This window comes from Argiope bruennichi, chromosome 9, assembly GCF_947563725.1.
Source record: "Argiope bruennichi chromosome 9, qqArgBrue1.1, whole genome shotgun sequence".
Taxonomy (NCBI): domain Eukaryota; kingdom Metazoa; phylum Arthropoda; class Arachnida; order Araneae; family Araneidae; genus Argiope; species Argiope bruennichi.
The window spans coordinates 88,554,825-88,571,135 of record NC_079159.1 but is presented as its reverse complement, the minus strand read 5'-3'; the positions used below and the strand labels follow the sequence as shown (position 1 = coordinate 88,571,135).

The 16,311-nt window shown below is 25.2% G+C and overlaps 2 protein-coding genes across 4 annotated transcripts in view; one reads left to right on the top strand and one right to left on the bottom strand.

The window, feature by feature from the left end:
• LOC129984809 (uncharacterized) overlaps window positions 1–4,084 on the top strand; it is a 99,636-nt gene extending 95,552 nt beyond the window's left edge. For all 3 annotated transcript variants that reach the window (XM_056094772.1, XM_056094771.1, XM_056094770.1), the window contains exons 25-26: window positions 1,577–1,739; window positions 3,610–4,084. In XM_056094772.1, coding sequence (XP_055950747.1) covers window positions 1,577–1,739; window positions 3,610–3,786 — 340 coding nt within the window. In that variant the 3' untranslated portion in view covers window positions 3,787–4,084. The remainder of the gene's footprint in view (window positions 1–1,576; window positions 1,740–3,609) is intronic.
• Window positions 4,085–4,434: 350 nt separating this feature from the next.
• LOC129984812 (protein MAK16 homolog A-like) lies at window positions 4,435–16,067 on the bottom strand. The gene is made up of 8 exons (XM_056094774.1): window positions 15,942–16,067; window positions 13,085–13,131; window positions 11,798–11,907; window positions 8,978–9,194; window positions 7,735–7,864; window positions 6,827–6,928; window positions 5,280–5,342; window positions 4,435–4,612 (listed from the first exon to the last, which is right to left on the bottom strand). The coding sequence occupies exons 1-8, from the start codon at window positions 15,957–15,959 to the stop codon at window positions 4,469–4,471; spliced, it is 831 nt and encodes a 276-aa protein (XP_055950749.1). The 5' UTR covers window positions 15,960–16,067; the 3' UTR covers window positions 4,435–4,468.
• Window positions 16,068–16,311: the final 244 nt, after the last annotated feature.

The window sequence follows — 16,311 nt, the reverse complement described above, 5'->3', positions numbered from 1 at the left end:
ATTTGATTAGCAAACTGCACCGTTTAGAATTGCCTAATTGAAAACATTCAATTCGAAGGCAACTGTCTATTTAGAGATATATTTAAATTTATCCTTGCAAAAATTTATGAAAAGCTGGCAAAAAAAATCTTTTTTTTTCCCTCGGTTATTTTATTTTCTATCTATAAATATATCTAATTATTGAAGAGGAAAGAAGTTTCATATTTTTTTCTTTCATGTATGTGATTTTTTGTATATGATATTATTAAAAAATGCAATAGATACGAAACTTTCAGACTAATTCAAAAAGATATATCAAATTTCTCATAATATACATCACTATTTATGCTCAAAATCTTTCAGTCAGTAAGTTTGCATGCATATGAACAAAATAACTCATACACACTGCAAATAAGACGGGTGAAATTCGATGCAAAGCCATAAAACCAAAAGTGCTAATCAGCATCAAAATTTAAAACCCAATACTTTGAAAAGTTGATTACATTTTAATCTACCTATTCAAGCAGGGGTGTTTGTGGGACCCCAAAAAATCCCCTGAAACTTTTACGGACTTACTACCGACATTTTGGAGTTTCGCGAAGGGGGGGGGGGGAGAAATGAAAAATTACAATTATGAAGTATTGAATGACCTAATTATAAAAGTTCAATGAATTACTTTTTTTGCAAAATTAATAACCATTAATTTTGCAAAATTAAGACCTTTGAACCCAGGTCACGTGATCGCACATCTGGTCGAACGAAGTCTCTCCCTTTTTTTTCTGCCGTGCCTACTTGTCGAAAAGAATCCAGAAGAGAATGTCCGAGAACCGGGGGAATGAGTCATAACTCGCAATAAGGAAAGAACAAAAAAGAAGTTTTTTCCCCCTTTTCAAGCATTATCACTGCCTTTGGATAAAGAAAGGAAAAGTTTTCACCACACACACTGACCTTGTGTTTTCTGCTTTCAAAGCAAACAAAATTACCCAGATCAAAATAAATAATTCATTATTATTCCTACTTCCTTTTGAACGACGATCCCCGGAATTTCCGGGTATCAAAGTTCAAAATCCCCGGAGCACAAACACCCCTGTTCAAGCCTATGTCAACACTGAAACTCAGAATGGAAATGACTTAAATAAATGAAATTTAGTCCAAAATAGAAAGTATATATTAAATTTTGAATTCATTCAATCCAAAGAAAGAATTCCAAATTATATATCCATTCTTCTTTATATTACAAATACGAAATGCATCAAATTTTGTATGAGATGTAAGAATATCAAATAACTCTATTGTTTCTCTCCGAAATTTAAAAAAAATATATATATACCTCCTATTGTAATCATTGCTTCTTTTCCTTCACATATTGCATACAAAGGAAAAAGATTAAAGAAAAATAAATAGTGAAAGTTGAGGAAAGGAAGGTAATTACTTCCTTTTAATTCTCCATTTAGGAGGCAGATCAATATGTCGATCCCACTGACCACTAACTAACCCAAATATTATTTTGGCAGATGATGAAATAATCAGATGGACAATTACTACTTGAATTACTCAATAAATAATTTAAAATTTATTATTATACGTCTTTTTTCAGAAATCCCAGAATGCCATGTAAAAACATCCCTTCTCCAGACCTGAGTATGTGGAAGGAAAAAACATCCTGTGATCATCAAATGGAAGGAGGAAGGATAAACATTCCCATGGGACATTCACACAGAATTTCACCATGTGTTACATGTTCCTGCACAAAAGAAGGGGTAAAAACATTTTTTAATACACATATTTTTCTTTCATAAAATTTAAATACATATGTTACGTATGATCCAACAAAGAGAATTAAAATAATTTTAAAAATAAATAATGGAATAACGAATTTATTTTTTATGAATATAGTCCTGTTCTTAAAAAATGGATGTAAATAGATCAATACTACCTCTACAACATTAATTTATAATCAATTAATAAAATTTAAGTATGTTTTTATTTAAAAAAAAAAAAAAAAAAAAAAAAAGCTAGACTATAAAATCTTCTGAAAAACAATACTTCATTTACAAATAATTTACTATTGTAGAATATATCACTTTATTATTCTGTTTAAATTGTAATATATATCATTATTTCAAGAACGCTTATCAAATTTATAATTTTACGTAATTAACGCTACTTATACAGTCTGATTGAGATACCCAGCAAAAATGTTGGATATTGATTAAATCAGATTTTGATATTATTTAAAATAGATTTCAAGCAAATTATTTTGATAAGATTTTATAAATAATCTGTATTGATCTATTGATGTTCTATATCAATATATTTAAGATTGATTGATTATGATACTATGATTGATTAAGCAGATTTATTTGAAAAATATAGCAAACATTTAATTTTCTCCAGTAGATGCTAACATGCTGAAAGTTTAACTTTTTTTGGGGGTTGAGGGGGATTATTAAGATAATTACAAAGGTAAAATTAAATTCTTCATCAAAATAAAAATAATAAAAGTCTCTTAATAATTAAGCACTACAATTCTAAAAATAAAGAGTAAAACAAATATGAAAAATTCGATTACAGCCAAGTCATTAATTTCTGCAAAATGAATCATTGAACAAAATTATCGCATGCATTAAGATAAAACTTTAATCATTTTAGACTGTTACATTGATCCCTAATAATGAATTAATGTCCTAATTTCAAAAGATGAGAAACAAGAACTTCTAATCTTAGCTAGTAATTAATTGCATGTGGTGATTGTAAATTTTTATTGTTAATGATATGAAATAATTAATAGCGTTATACACTAAAACTATTGTTAATAATATAAAAGAAGCAATATTTGTACTTTTAATCTTTATTCATTTGATATTAATAGTAAAATCATTAAAATTCTCACTAAATTAATAAAAATTGTCAATCTTAATTTTCAACAGTATAAAATCTAAGATATTGTTTTTAATGAAAGAAATTCATCGGGAAAACTAATTTTCCAAAAGTATTGTCATGAATTTGTAATATTATTTCCCTGTGCAATCATTTTCATGGTAAGTTTTACAAATAGGTTAGGTCTATGGATGTTGCAAATATGCTAAGTCATTGACCCACAGAATCATGCCATCAGCATTCTTCTCAAAGTCCTATAAAATTACTTTCTTACTAAAAGACTAATATGGAAGAAAGGCTGTATTGCAAATTCATAATTGTAATAGTCTACTTAATTTTTTTTAGCAATCTACTAACAATTAATAACCCCCCCCCCCCCCCAGTTTTATTTGTCATAGTTAATAAAATATTCTTGACACATATTTTAAACAAGAAAAAGTTTCATTTTTCTGCTTCAAAACTGACCATATTATGAAACTTTGAATCTTATTATTTAAAATAATAATCACAAAACGGAAACGTAATACATTAATTGAGGGATTTTTCTAGATCTGAATATATACACTTATCTATAAAGTTTTAAATAATTACTGAAGAGTTTGATTAGAATGAACAAATGTGTGCTATAAAACTGCCCATGTATATCAATTTTAATACTTTTGTATATTTTCCAACACTAACATTTAAGAAAATTCTGTAACCATTGTTGTTATTTTCATTTATTCCTAAAGATAACTTATTTTTTTCCAGATGGTTTGCCAATCTTTAAAAATTTCAAACTGTTTCCAGCTTGCATCTACTTACACAAGAGAGACGATACTGGACGACGATGTGTGCAAAGTACAGTGTGCTTTTGCTTTTAGAGCCTATCCACAGTTTGAAACTAATTTGGATAATATCTTAGGATTTACAGTGAATGAAAAATAATCATTTAAATTATCTACACAAAGACGTCATCATTTTTATACAGAGTATGTCATGCAAGTCACCAATTTTATGAAGTATAACATAATAAATCTATTAATTTTATTTATTTATTTTTATTTCTCTTATTCAGTCTACAAAAGTTCTAAAAAATAAGACTAGACTCTTTCCCCCACCTTCAAATTCATATAGAAGTATACAACATTTCATTTTATCGAAGAACTTAACTAAAATTCTTTTCAGCATTAAGTATAGGATTATTACTATCACAAAACAATTTTAAAATTATTTGAAGTTTAAATATTTTTTAAAATACAGACCTTTTGTGGTTCATATTCGTTCTATTGCCTAAGAAAAAGACTGAGAAGTGCAGGAAGTACATTCTAATTTCTGCTGGAATAATTTTATCTTAAGATGCTTTAATTGTTTAAAAAAATTTGAATAGTCTGGAAATAGCAAAAAAGAAAAAAGCTTGTATAAATCAAGTTTATGATATTAAAATACCAAACTGTACGATTTTTTAAAAAAATTTTGTTTTCATTGTCTGCATTTGAGGAATGACTGGGATTTAATCTCATTACTAAGCCTGAATTTTATGAGAGATAAAATACTCTTCTGAGATTATTGCAAAAAAAAAAAAAAAATCGATAATTTATGATTAAATATAAAACAAATTTTATTAACATTATGAGACAATTTTTTCTTTTGCAGTATCTTTCTCATATTCAATTTCAACATAAGGTCTTCGTTTAACTCCTTTGCGTTTCTTCTTTGGTTCTTCCTCTTCTTCGGAGCTAGATTCATCATTTGGAAACCCTTTCACAACATCCTATAAATAAATTATTTTTTAAATCGCAAGTAAATAAAAAATCAATATTGTGTGTTTGTATTCCACGTGTCAGACTGCTTAACCAAGAACTAAAATACTCCACATATATATATTTAAGGTAAAGGATCTACAGTTAATTAAAAGTTTTAATTAAAAATTTACAGAAGTACTGATGTTTTTACACCATCCTAAAATTTTAAAAACTATTTTTCAATATTTACTAATTTTATGAATCCTGCCAATTCTTTATATACTATTGTCTGATTTTCAACAAAAGATTACATTGTAGCCCTTGAAATTCAAACTGTTCTCATTGTGTTACCAAACATTGAAAACTAAAGGAGATCTAATATCCATGCTGTTCACAAAAAAAAAAAAAAAAAAAAAAGTTAAAAGAACCAGACATTTATTCATGGAATAGATCTCCATTAGAAATCGGATAATTAATATATGATAATTTAATTGAAATTAGCTATTAATATTCCAGTTTAGCAGGTGGCCACCAAAGCCAATTAGTACGGTTTAAGAATTTTCTTTATAACATCGATTTTTATCTACTAATCTAATTTGTAGAACAGAAAAAAAAAAAACCATTAAAATAGCTAATTTTTTTCTAAATAAGAAAGATAATTGATTCATTATAAGTTTTATTTCTTAATATGGTTACCTCGATATCTGACACATCACTTTCTTCAAAATCCACATCAGCAACATATTCTCTTTCCTCTTCCTGAAAAACAAGTTGTTCAAAATATTAAGCACAAAATATGATTTGAATAATAGTTATGAAAGAACCTATTAAAGTGCAATGTTTGCTTTGTCCCCTCAATTAATACACTGCAAAAGGCTGAATGCATATTTTGGGTGCCTTTTTCTAATCATTAAAATGAAAATTTGGCACAAAACTACAATTGTATATCAGATTTCATATATTTAAGTCTCCCTTTGAGTCATTGCATTTACATAATTGTGAAAATATTGACAGATTTGGATCTACATTTCATACTCATTTACACTTTAAATGCTAAATTTAGATAGTTGAACAGATATACTTTCTCTATACAAATTTGGTTCAAATATATGATCGGAATCTGATAATTTTATGAAAAGTCTATACAGCAAACTTCATCTATCTAGCCGAGCACATTTTTGTGCTATTGTGTTCACAGAGAGACAGACATAATTATAAAAATATACTTCTTGGATTCGAGATCTGAAACATGGAGATTCATCAAAATCCTTTGACAATTTCAATACTTTCTCTTTAAAAACAAGAAAGTTAAAAGGGGTGGCACTATTCCATATAAAAAAAAATAGCAATAATAATTTTTCAAAGATGGTTTATCGAAATATCTTAAGCAAATTTCTTTTTTAAAATCAGTTTTAATTTTTAACTTTTTAGATAAAATTCATTTAATTAATTAAACAACTCAAGACATTATCATGGTTTGTGAATTTTTAAACAGCTGACACAAACTGAGACTGCTCTAATTCTACTGAGCAGCACTTCCATTAGTGCAGTCTCTGAATAGCTTTTTTTTTTTTAAAGTCAAATGTTGATGTATAAGTATCTCAAAAAAATTACAGCAATTTCATTCTACTCAGAGATGGCAATCAATATACTAATCACAAAATAAAAAAATGTTAAAGCACATACATCTAGAGAAAAATATAGTCTTTTAATGCAAAATTAACACTTTGCAACCTTGATTCAATTAAAATTGATATTCTATATAAATAAGAAATTATGATATTAAGAAATTTTTAAATACAAAACATTGTTCCTTTCATATTAAACAATTTCTGAATTCAATGGCTGATTAAGTGTGTATATATGCTCGACTGAATAAAATAGCATTTGGCACAGACCTACTTTGGTGGGTGGGAATTTTAAAATTAATTAAAATTAATAATTAATTATTAAAAATTAATTAAAATTTAGATCTTTCATTATTTGTTACTATTATTCCAATCTAACATTGTTGATAATGAAGTTATGATGATACAACATACTTTCCTATGCAATTTAAAAATTTAAAGTATTTAAAATATACTTTAAATTTTTAAATTGATAGCTATCATTAATCCCTATGAACCAAATGGTTGCTAAAAGTAGAAAATTTTATATATGAGAAATCTTATTATTTTGATTCATAAACTATATAGAACGCCAAAATGTATTTTCAAAATGCTACAGTTAGGGTTAAAACTTACCTCTTCCAATTCATCCTCCTCTTCATCAACTTCACTTTCTATTTCTTCATCTTCTAGAGCTTTAGTAAATGCTTTTTGTGGGAAGTTGTAGATATCACCATACTGAGGGAAAAAAAATCACAGAAAGAATTAGCAATATAAAAGAGACAAACACAACATAAAAAATAGACAGGACAATCTAGGAATTTAGCTAATATATATATCAAAATCTTTTTTGAAGAATGGGATAAGAGGTTCACTTAATCAAAATTTATCACTAATAAGAAAGCATTGCTAATGTAAGAATATATAAAAATAAAAGAAAGTATTTCATTTCATAAGTAATAATAAATTTGAAATAAAAATTTTTTAATGTATAAAAAGAAGTTAATTATGCATTACAATGTATAAAGTATATGAAAACTGTGCAGAAGTTTAATAATTGTAATATGTACAAAATATTTTATATTTCTGTAAAATTAAGATTTTCTTCAAAAAGGTAAAATACTATAAACAAAATATTCAAAATTATTGCATTTTAAAAAATAATTTTAATACTTGAAATATATAATCTGATTAAATAAAATTTTAAAATATCTGCTAAGAAATTAAATTTATGACATTTTTCTTAAATAATATTCAAGAAATTTTTATTTAAAAATCTTTTAGCATTAGAATATTTAGTTCATGAAAAAGTCAGAGTTTAACCACTTTTAATTACATGGTAGATGGAAAAAATTTAATTATCCATCAAAAAGTTTTAATATTTTACTATCAAATTTGTTTAATCAAAATTCTAATTGTTCTAAACAAAACAAAAAAAATACCAACCCGCAAAATGTTACAAAATGCCATTTTATTATAAAAATAAAATTATTTGTGTTTAAAAAACAATTAATAATAAAATTAATTCAAACATAATAACTCACCAAGCCACTCTTCAATCTTTCAACAAGCTGCTTTTCAATTTCATTATCAAGTTGTGCAGCAACAAGAGCTTTCTCTTCTCTTCGCCTTTCTCTCCTTTCAATCTTTCTTTGCTTTGGAACCAATTCCTTCCTACAATAAAAATCATTAATAAAAATAATGATAATAAAATTTGAAAAAAGTGCAACATTACAAAGAATAATGGTAATTTTTATTATATGCTCATTTTACATATTACAAATAGTATTATTAAAAGTAGAAAAATAAATATGTATAACATATATTACATATCACTAATTTAACAACTAATTATCCCATCTTATTATAATATCTGCCATATAAACCATCGATTATTATTAATCATATTCTATAAATAAACTACTTTAATACAATTACAAATCATTAAATTTTACTTTTTAAAAAAATCTTAATGTAAAAAGCATGAAATCTTTTGGTTATTATTCTTAAATAAAATATAAAATACAAAAAGGAGGAAATAAGACATTTTTTTTTTTTTTATAATAAAGCTTTTATTATGAAAATGGAATACAGAATATGTTACAATTAAATGCAATAGTAACTTTTTTAAAAAAAATCTTTTTTGATAAATTATTCATATCTAAAATTATTGGCAGCAATTAAACCTGTATTTGAAGCAATCTTTCAAAAGTGCATCTTCATCCCCCCCCCCCTTTCCAACTTTGCTTTTACACAAAATAAGATGAGAAATAAATGTCTGTAAATCAGAGTATTTGCAAACAATTCTTCCTTAAAAATAATAAAAATGTAGCAAATTTAAAGTTTTTATATAAATTAATAGAAATTTGAAGGAGAAAAAATAATAACTCCAAATTTAATTTCATATATCATTAAACACAAAGTCTGTAAAAATTTCCTATTGGTGTATGCAATAAAAACCTCTTCAAATTAGAAAAATTATTTAGGCAGAAACAAAAAGTACACACAGAAAAATAAAATTTGAAAAAACAGCATATAAAAAAAAGACAGGTAATTCTGTTCAGACTGAAAGCAGTGACTAAGTATATTTTCTGATATAAAATATTACTCAAATAAGAAAAACACTATATTAATACTAAAACTTGAGAATAAAATTGTATACTTCACTTAATAACATTTGCTATATTTCAGGGCTCATTTTAGTAGCATTCTAATGTAAGAGTATAAGTTAACATAAAGAAGAAATAAAGCTGGTAATACATTTCCAAAATTTTTAATCATACTTACGTTCTTCCGACCTTAAGCTTCCTCATACGAATGAGATATTGTGTCACCTTAGTAAATCTTTGTTTACATTTGTGGCGAATAAAGTGAGGCCAGTAGAGTAAATTTTCATCAATTTGTTCCAAAGCTTTTTCATAGTTTTTGGATAACTTTATTTTCTCCCATAAGCGAGCTGGATAGGCAGCTCTTTCTGCAGTTTTTATATATAAAAAACATCGACCTACAAAATAATAATTATTTTGATATAAAACAACTTATCTATGCTTATTGAAGTAGCAAGAGAATGTGGATAAACTAATTTAAAGAAACAATAATGCTTATTTGTACAAAAAATATTTTCTATTTTAATTTAAATTTTATATGTTCTCATTATTTTATATATCTATTGCAAATAAAAAGTGGTCGCAGCTCAAGGCATCTAAATTAATTGCTTTTAAGAGAACACTAAGTTTATTTAAAATCAATTCAAAACTAAACATTTTTGTTAAAAAAATAATTTTTTTCAAGGAAATAAAGACTATCATACATTTTTCAATAAAAGCCATTCCCAGTATAAGACAGGTGAGTTTTGCCTTTTAAAACTTATCCAGCACTCAAATATAAACTTATTTTTCTTTTAAATCCTTCAACATTTATGTAGGTTGTCATGAAGTACAAAATATTGCCAAGTAAATAAAATGGGTGGAATATTTCCTGATCAAATTTATGCAAATTAAAATGTCAGATGCTGAAATGATAATTTTAATTCTTGTAACAATATCCGAAGCTAGAAACATTTTTTTTCTCAATTCATTTGCTGTCTTGCACACAATCTGCTGTACCTGCACAAATCTTATTTTCTACACCATTCTATTTTATGCTTGAAACATGAGTAGAAAGAAAAATTCTAATATGGCAATCTTCAAATAGACAATTATATATATGCAAAAACTCAGTGATTATACACAATTTTGAGAATAAAACCTATTTTCATAAAGAAAATGACTAATTTCATTTAAAATTAATTTTTTCTTAAGAAGTATATGGAAATATTGGAGATTTATTACTATTATTATTATTGGTGCACATGTTTAATAGAAAAGTCTCTAAATTTTTGTGGAATTAGAGAATGTATATTTATAAATAAAAATATACAGTGATTTACTTTTCCAAAATATTTGACATATTAAAAAATTCAGCACTAACAGACTTAATCTTTTATCTTGCATCTCTTTTTTAGATTACATAACTATTTGTCAATGTACAATAAAAAATTTTAAAATAATTTGTGTAAGATTTTGCAGCAGATTTTTTGTGCAGATTTATTTTAAAAAATAAATATTTTCATACCAAATGTTATGTTTGATAGTGTAGATGTTAAATTTCTTACAATTAAATTAGGTAATAAAAACAGTTTAAAATATATATAATGTTTTTATTCTTACACACATCTTTTCTGCAAGAAATTTCTAAAATGCATAGCATAGACCATAATAAACATTATTACTTATATAAATGTATCTGAAAATATTAGTAAGAGCTGTATTTTATATTAAAAAAGAATTTAAAATTGATTTAATAGGATATGAAATCAACAATTACAAAACTTTAGACTATGCATGGTTTTTTTTTTTTTTTTTTGTTAACTGGCCACCCCTTCCACTACAATAGACTTGATAGCTAGTAATTCTACTTATTTAAAAAAATTGCTTCTTTTATAGGTTGATAAATTTCATTGTAAGAATCTTCGTGACTTTGTAGATGGCAAAATGACAATTCATCTCAAGTACTAAGCTACACTTGCAATTATTAAATCTGTTGCAAAGATATGCATTTTTACATTATCCAAAATGCAAATCTTTTTGTAACATTTACACAATCATAAACATGAAGCTCAAAGAGGACATATTTTCCAATAGGTTACGTTTAACTTCTGAGAGTGTTCACTTGTTAACTACCAATAGGCATGTGATTATGTCAAATGAAGATCCAAAACAACAGTGAATAACAAGTATTCCAACAGGTTATGTTCAGGTTCTAAGAATATTTACATGCTAACTGCCAGCCAGCATGTTACCATGGCAAACAATAATCCAAAGCAACAATGAGAATAGGTATAGGTGAGAGTTTAGATAACAGTTTTAGACATAAAAAAATGCAAATCAATATTTGCAGCATGAATGAAATATATTCTTATCAATATTAATTACTCCTTAGAGTGTATTAAGAATATATTTAATATTATAAATTTTTATAGCTATAATCTATAAGCACACATATCATGCAAATTCAAAATAAAAATTATTGTGAACAATAAAAATTTTAATAACTCATGCTTTTATATTACATTAATATTTGACAAATAAGCGTGTTAAATAAAAAATTTTGTTTTTGTGTGTCATTAACTAATGCTTAATTATTAAATGTGGCGAGTCTGCCTTTCTGTGCTAGGGAGAGATTCTAAGGAGGCAATGAAAAAAAATATATGATACGGGGAAAAAATATATATTATATGCTAAGAAAATCTGTGAGTATAAAGAATATAAAAGGCAATCTTATATCAATGGAATATAATATCACTGATTTATCAATGAAATATAATAGTTCAAAACAAAGAGAAACAACAATATAAAGACTTTTCAGTACTTAAGTAATAACATATCCCATTTAAATAACTGCATTAAACTTGTATTTAATCGTATAAAAGAAATTTGAAATTTCGTGAAAATTTTTTATTACTTTCAAAGAAATTTTATTTAATAAACATTTAAATATTATTTGCTTTTAAGTACATTATTCTTAAAAGAAACTAATACATACAATAAATGAAAAAAAATAATTTACCCTCTTCTTCTCTGATTGTAGCATAGTTACTATTAGACAAAGGACATGAACTTCTACTGCAAAGACCAGTCAAGTTATATTCATTCCGGCAGAACTGCTGTGTTTTTGTACTGTATAAAGTATATTAAAATAATTAATATACAAATTAATTAATTAATATACAGAAATCATATGTCATAAAAAATATACCAACATGAAAAAGAGATCAAGAAATTGTAGGATAAAAAAAATTGCATTACAACAAAATTAAATTTATTAATTTAAATTTTCTTCAAGTTTTCATTCAAATTTCATTACAAAATAGATAAAACTATCACAAAATAGATAAAACAATCACATTTTAAAGCAATCATTTGTAATTTGCTCTTGTAATCTGAATTTAATTCCTTTAAATCTCAGACATCAATTATAATTGTACAAAATACTTCCATTTAGCTATAAATCTACGTTTTCTTCTGTATTTATACCATTAAAAAATTACAATTTTCACAAATGAATTATTTCATATTTTTTTTCCTTTAGCTCTCAAAAACTTGAAATTAGTCTTTAGGTAAGAAAAAAAAAAGTTAGCCTAATACAAACTTTATGGTTTATCAAAATTTAATGTATTCATCTCTCGGATCTTTACTGAAAAAGAAATATCCAATAACAAATAACTTTTTAAAAATTTCTTTGATTTCACTATAGAAATGCTATAATTTCAGAAATTTGCAATAAATAAAAAGAATCTTCTGCATTCAATACAGTTTGACCTTCTCCAGATTCCACTCTATACTGTACTATTTTCCAAGAAAATATATATTTTCATATCAGAGTCATATTTCAGAACTTTTTCGATGAATCTACATCAACTAAGCCTTGACCATCCCTTTTGTGCGTTCGTATTGGTTTAAACAAAAACAAACAAAAAAAAGTTTATTGGTGGCTTCATTGTTAACAGTTCGTATTATTTCACCACATTTTATCGCTGAATCATAAAAAATGTAACAATATCTGAATCTTTATACTCTTTATATATACTTCAGTTTATATATATATATATAATATTTGCATGGAGTATTATTAAAATATAAATGGCTAACAAAAAATATTTTAAACTTTAATATCATAAATAAGGTTCACTTTTACTATGCTAAAAATATGTTGTTAAACTGATGACTTATCATATTGGAGGTCAATGTAAAAACATGTTTTGTAGAGAAAAAAAAGCATATTTTGAATAATAATAATAATATAGCAATATACTGATAGGCACAATGATGAAAATAAGAAAAATTTCACACTCACTTCACTTTAAATGAACAAAATGATTTTTTGAGAAGACTCCAAACAATCTAAATAAAGAGAGAAAATCAGTAAATAAATATTCTCCGTTAAAAAAAAAAGCTATATTCATAAAAAAAAATATTATTACATATATATTTTTTTTAAATAAGTGAAAATATATAATATACAGTAGTAATCTAAACCCCACACATATTTGCAAATATCCAAAAATTGGATTTAATTTTCACAATGTCGTATATTTACGTAAAATTACAAAAATGCAACAAATATAATTGGTCAAGCTACCTAAACTGTAAAGAAGTAAGTTAGAAGAATGATACATGTCAATGTTAATTTGACATGTTAATATTTGATAAAAATTTCAATTAAAAATTTTCTGTAATTTGTTTTTAATGGCTTCTTCCACAATGTGTGTGTGTTTTAATTATGATATGTATGTAACTCATTCTATTTTAGAAGTCTTACATTGTTCAAATAAACCAAATTCAAAATTTATCACACTAAGTATTTTTATTAACTTTATTTCATCTGACCTAAAAGTAGAAATTTAGTTTGAAATGGAAGTGATTAAATTTGAACTAGTATAATAACTTTATTGTCTAACTGAACATGTTCATTAAAAATACAAAGATAGAAAACAAAATTATTTAGCAGAGAAGTTTTAACAGTACTGTAAAATTTGTGTCTTGAAATTAATCAAATATTCCAGAGGATTATTCAATAAAAAAGTTTAGTGTACTAAAATAAGAAAATAATTTTCAAGCTAAGAAAACATTCACTATTTTTATATATCGAATTATACTGGAAGAAAGAACAGCAGTGTTTAAAAATAAATGCACTTATATAAAATTTTGCTAATGTTTACTAGTGAATCTTAATTTAATATATATATATACACACACAAATTTTATCATAAGCATCTTTTAAACAGAAATCTACTCAACATGAAAGAATATGTCCTGCTTTTATATCATCATCATTAACAATGGGAAAACAAGCAAGGATGAAGTACATTGTACAATTAATAGTAACAATAAAAATAATACAAATGTGACCACAATAATCAAAATAATACAAAATACCTAATATATCTAAATCTAAACAAAAATACATCTATATTTAATTGTGATTAGCTATATTTAGCAGATACTTTAGTAATAGCAGCAGATACTTTAGCAGATACAACAGTAATTGAAAAAAAAAAAAAAAAATTGAATCTTAAGAATGGATAAAATTTATTTTTGTGCCTTAACATTTTTAGAAGTTATGAGGAAAAATTTAAAGCTTTTTTAATTTTAAATTAGTTAAAATTCTAATGATAATTTTTAAAAAAAATCCTTTTGAAGTATACGTTTCCCCCTTCCGAATTACATCTATACCAAATTTGATAACTCCTGTTGAAACATTAGCAAACACACAATGTTTTTTTTTTCTTTATCAAATATTAAATTAATCAGAATAATTCCTTCAGAGAAATAAAAAATCAACATGATATAGTAAAGGAATGATTGAAATCCTTAATACGCAAACATCCGTAAGAAACAAAGTTTATAAATAAAATTATGTATGCTCTCAAATATTAGTAAATTATATTTCACAGACTAGTTGCTCGTTATTAGTTAATTTAAATAATAATAAGTAAATGTATAGCTTTATAGATTTATTAAATTTTAACTGACTTAATACAGATATGAATACTTTTTTTATTATATGGATAATTCATTCACTTTTAAAATAACACAGTCAAATTTTTACATTACTTGACATGAAAACTGAATTTAATTTGATTAATATGACATACTTTCAAAATAAATTAGCATCTTCCTCTATTATAAGAATTATTATTATTAACATCAGGGAAGCATGTCTCCCACTAAATCAAATATAAATTAAAAAACTAATTAAAATAAAAATCTCTACACTCAAGGAACTGGCACAATTAATGCTATTAATAGCAGCTATCATTTTTTATTATTCAATTCAATTTTTATTTAAAGACCTAACTGGGAAATAATAATTTTATTCAAAACAATTCCATTAACAGGGCAGACTTAAGGTTGAAAGCCAGTGTTAATGGAAAATTGTCAAGAATCAAACCTGATGACAATTAGAGTCTGGCAAATATGATTTTTCTCATAAATTAAATACTTGCAAAAAAAAAAAAAAATATTGATAGCAAAAGTATAAAATATTCTTAGGGTGCATTTCTGTCACTATCAATTTAGGGAATACTTCCTTAGTAATGGATGGTCAATAAATAGCTAATTATTCACCTTTCGTATTGCTACCTACTACTATTCACCCCATTGCTTTCTCTGGTAAAATCTGACTTCGGTAGTATTCCCCCTCCCTCATTTCAATTTTGACATGCAGACAACATTCCTTTGCAAATATTGCTATAAATTTATTTCTGCCAATGCAAACAATCATTACAAATCAAACTACAGTAAAAAAAAGTACTACAGTACATCTATGAATATGACTCTTTAAAAATCAATTTTTATTCATAAGACGATAAATAAAAAATATTTACGCAGAAGTTATGAATGGTTAGTATGAAGAACACAAATTTACATAGCAAACGAGATCCAACTATTGTGGCAAAATTGAACCTTTAAACAGAAAAGTTTTTTTTAAATAATTCAAATTCATCAAAGTTGATACTACCGTCATGAAATTCATTCTTCTAAATAGTATTTAATTACATTAACTAAGTATATGCGGTAATATTGATAAAAAAAATATAGTATATACACAAAAAAAAATCAACAAACGTCAAAGAAAGAAGTCATTACAGAAAACATTACACAAAGAACATTCCAATCAGTTTTAAAAATATAGAATACGTTCAACTTACGTCATCCTCATTTTGCATTTTTTATAATTATTAATTATTTACAATTATAATTTATGTTTCAAATCTTATGCAGCACAGCTTTCAGTTTTCTACCATGTGTTGTTTTGCTTAGAAAGGAAAGTTGTTTGGAACCTGCTTGAAACTACTATTTTTCATAATTATTCTTCGTATTTCCAAAATATATTTCTTAAAAATAATTTTAAATAATGGGCCTCATACTTCAGAATTTGTTTTTGCCATCTAGTAAAATTCTTATTTTAATTTCTAAATGTAAAGATAAGAGATTCATTTAGTAGGTGTACTGGAAAAGATGCAAAGACATTAGAGCATTTATATCTGTGGCTCCGATTTAGTTCACTATATTTAGATT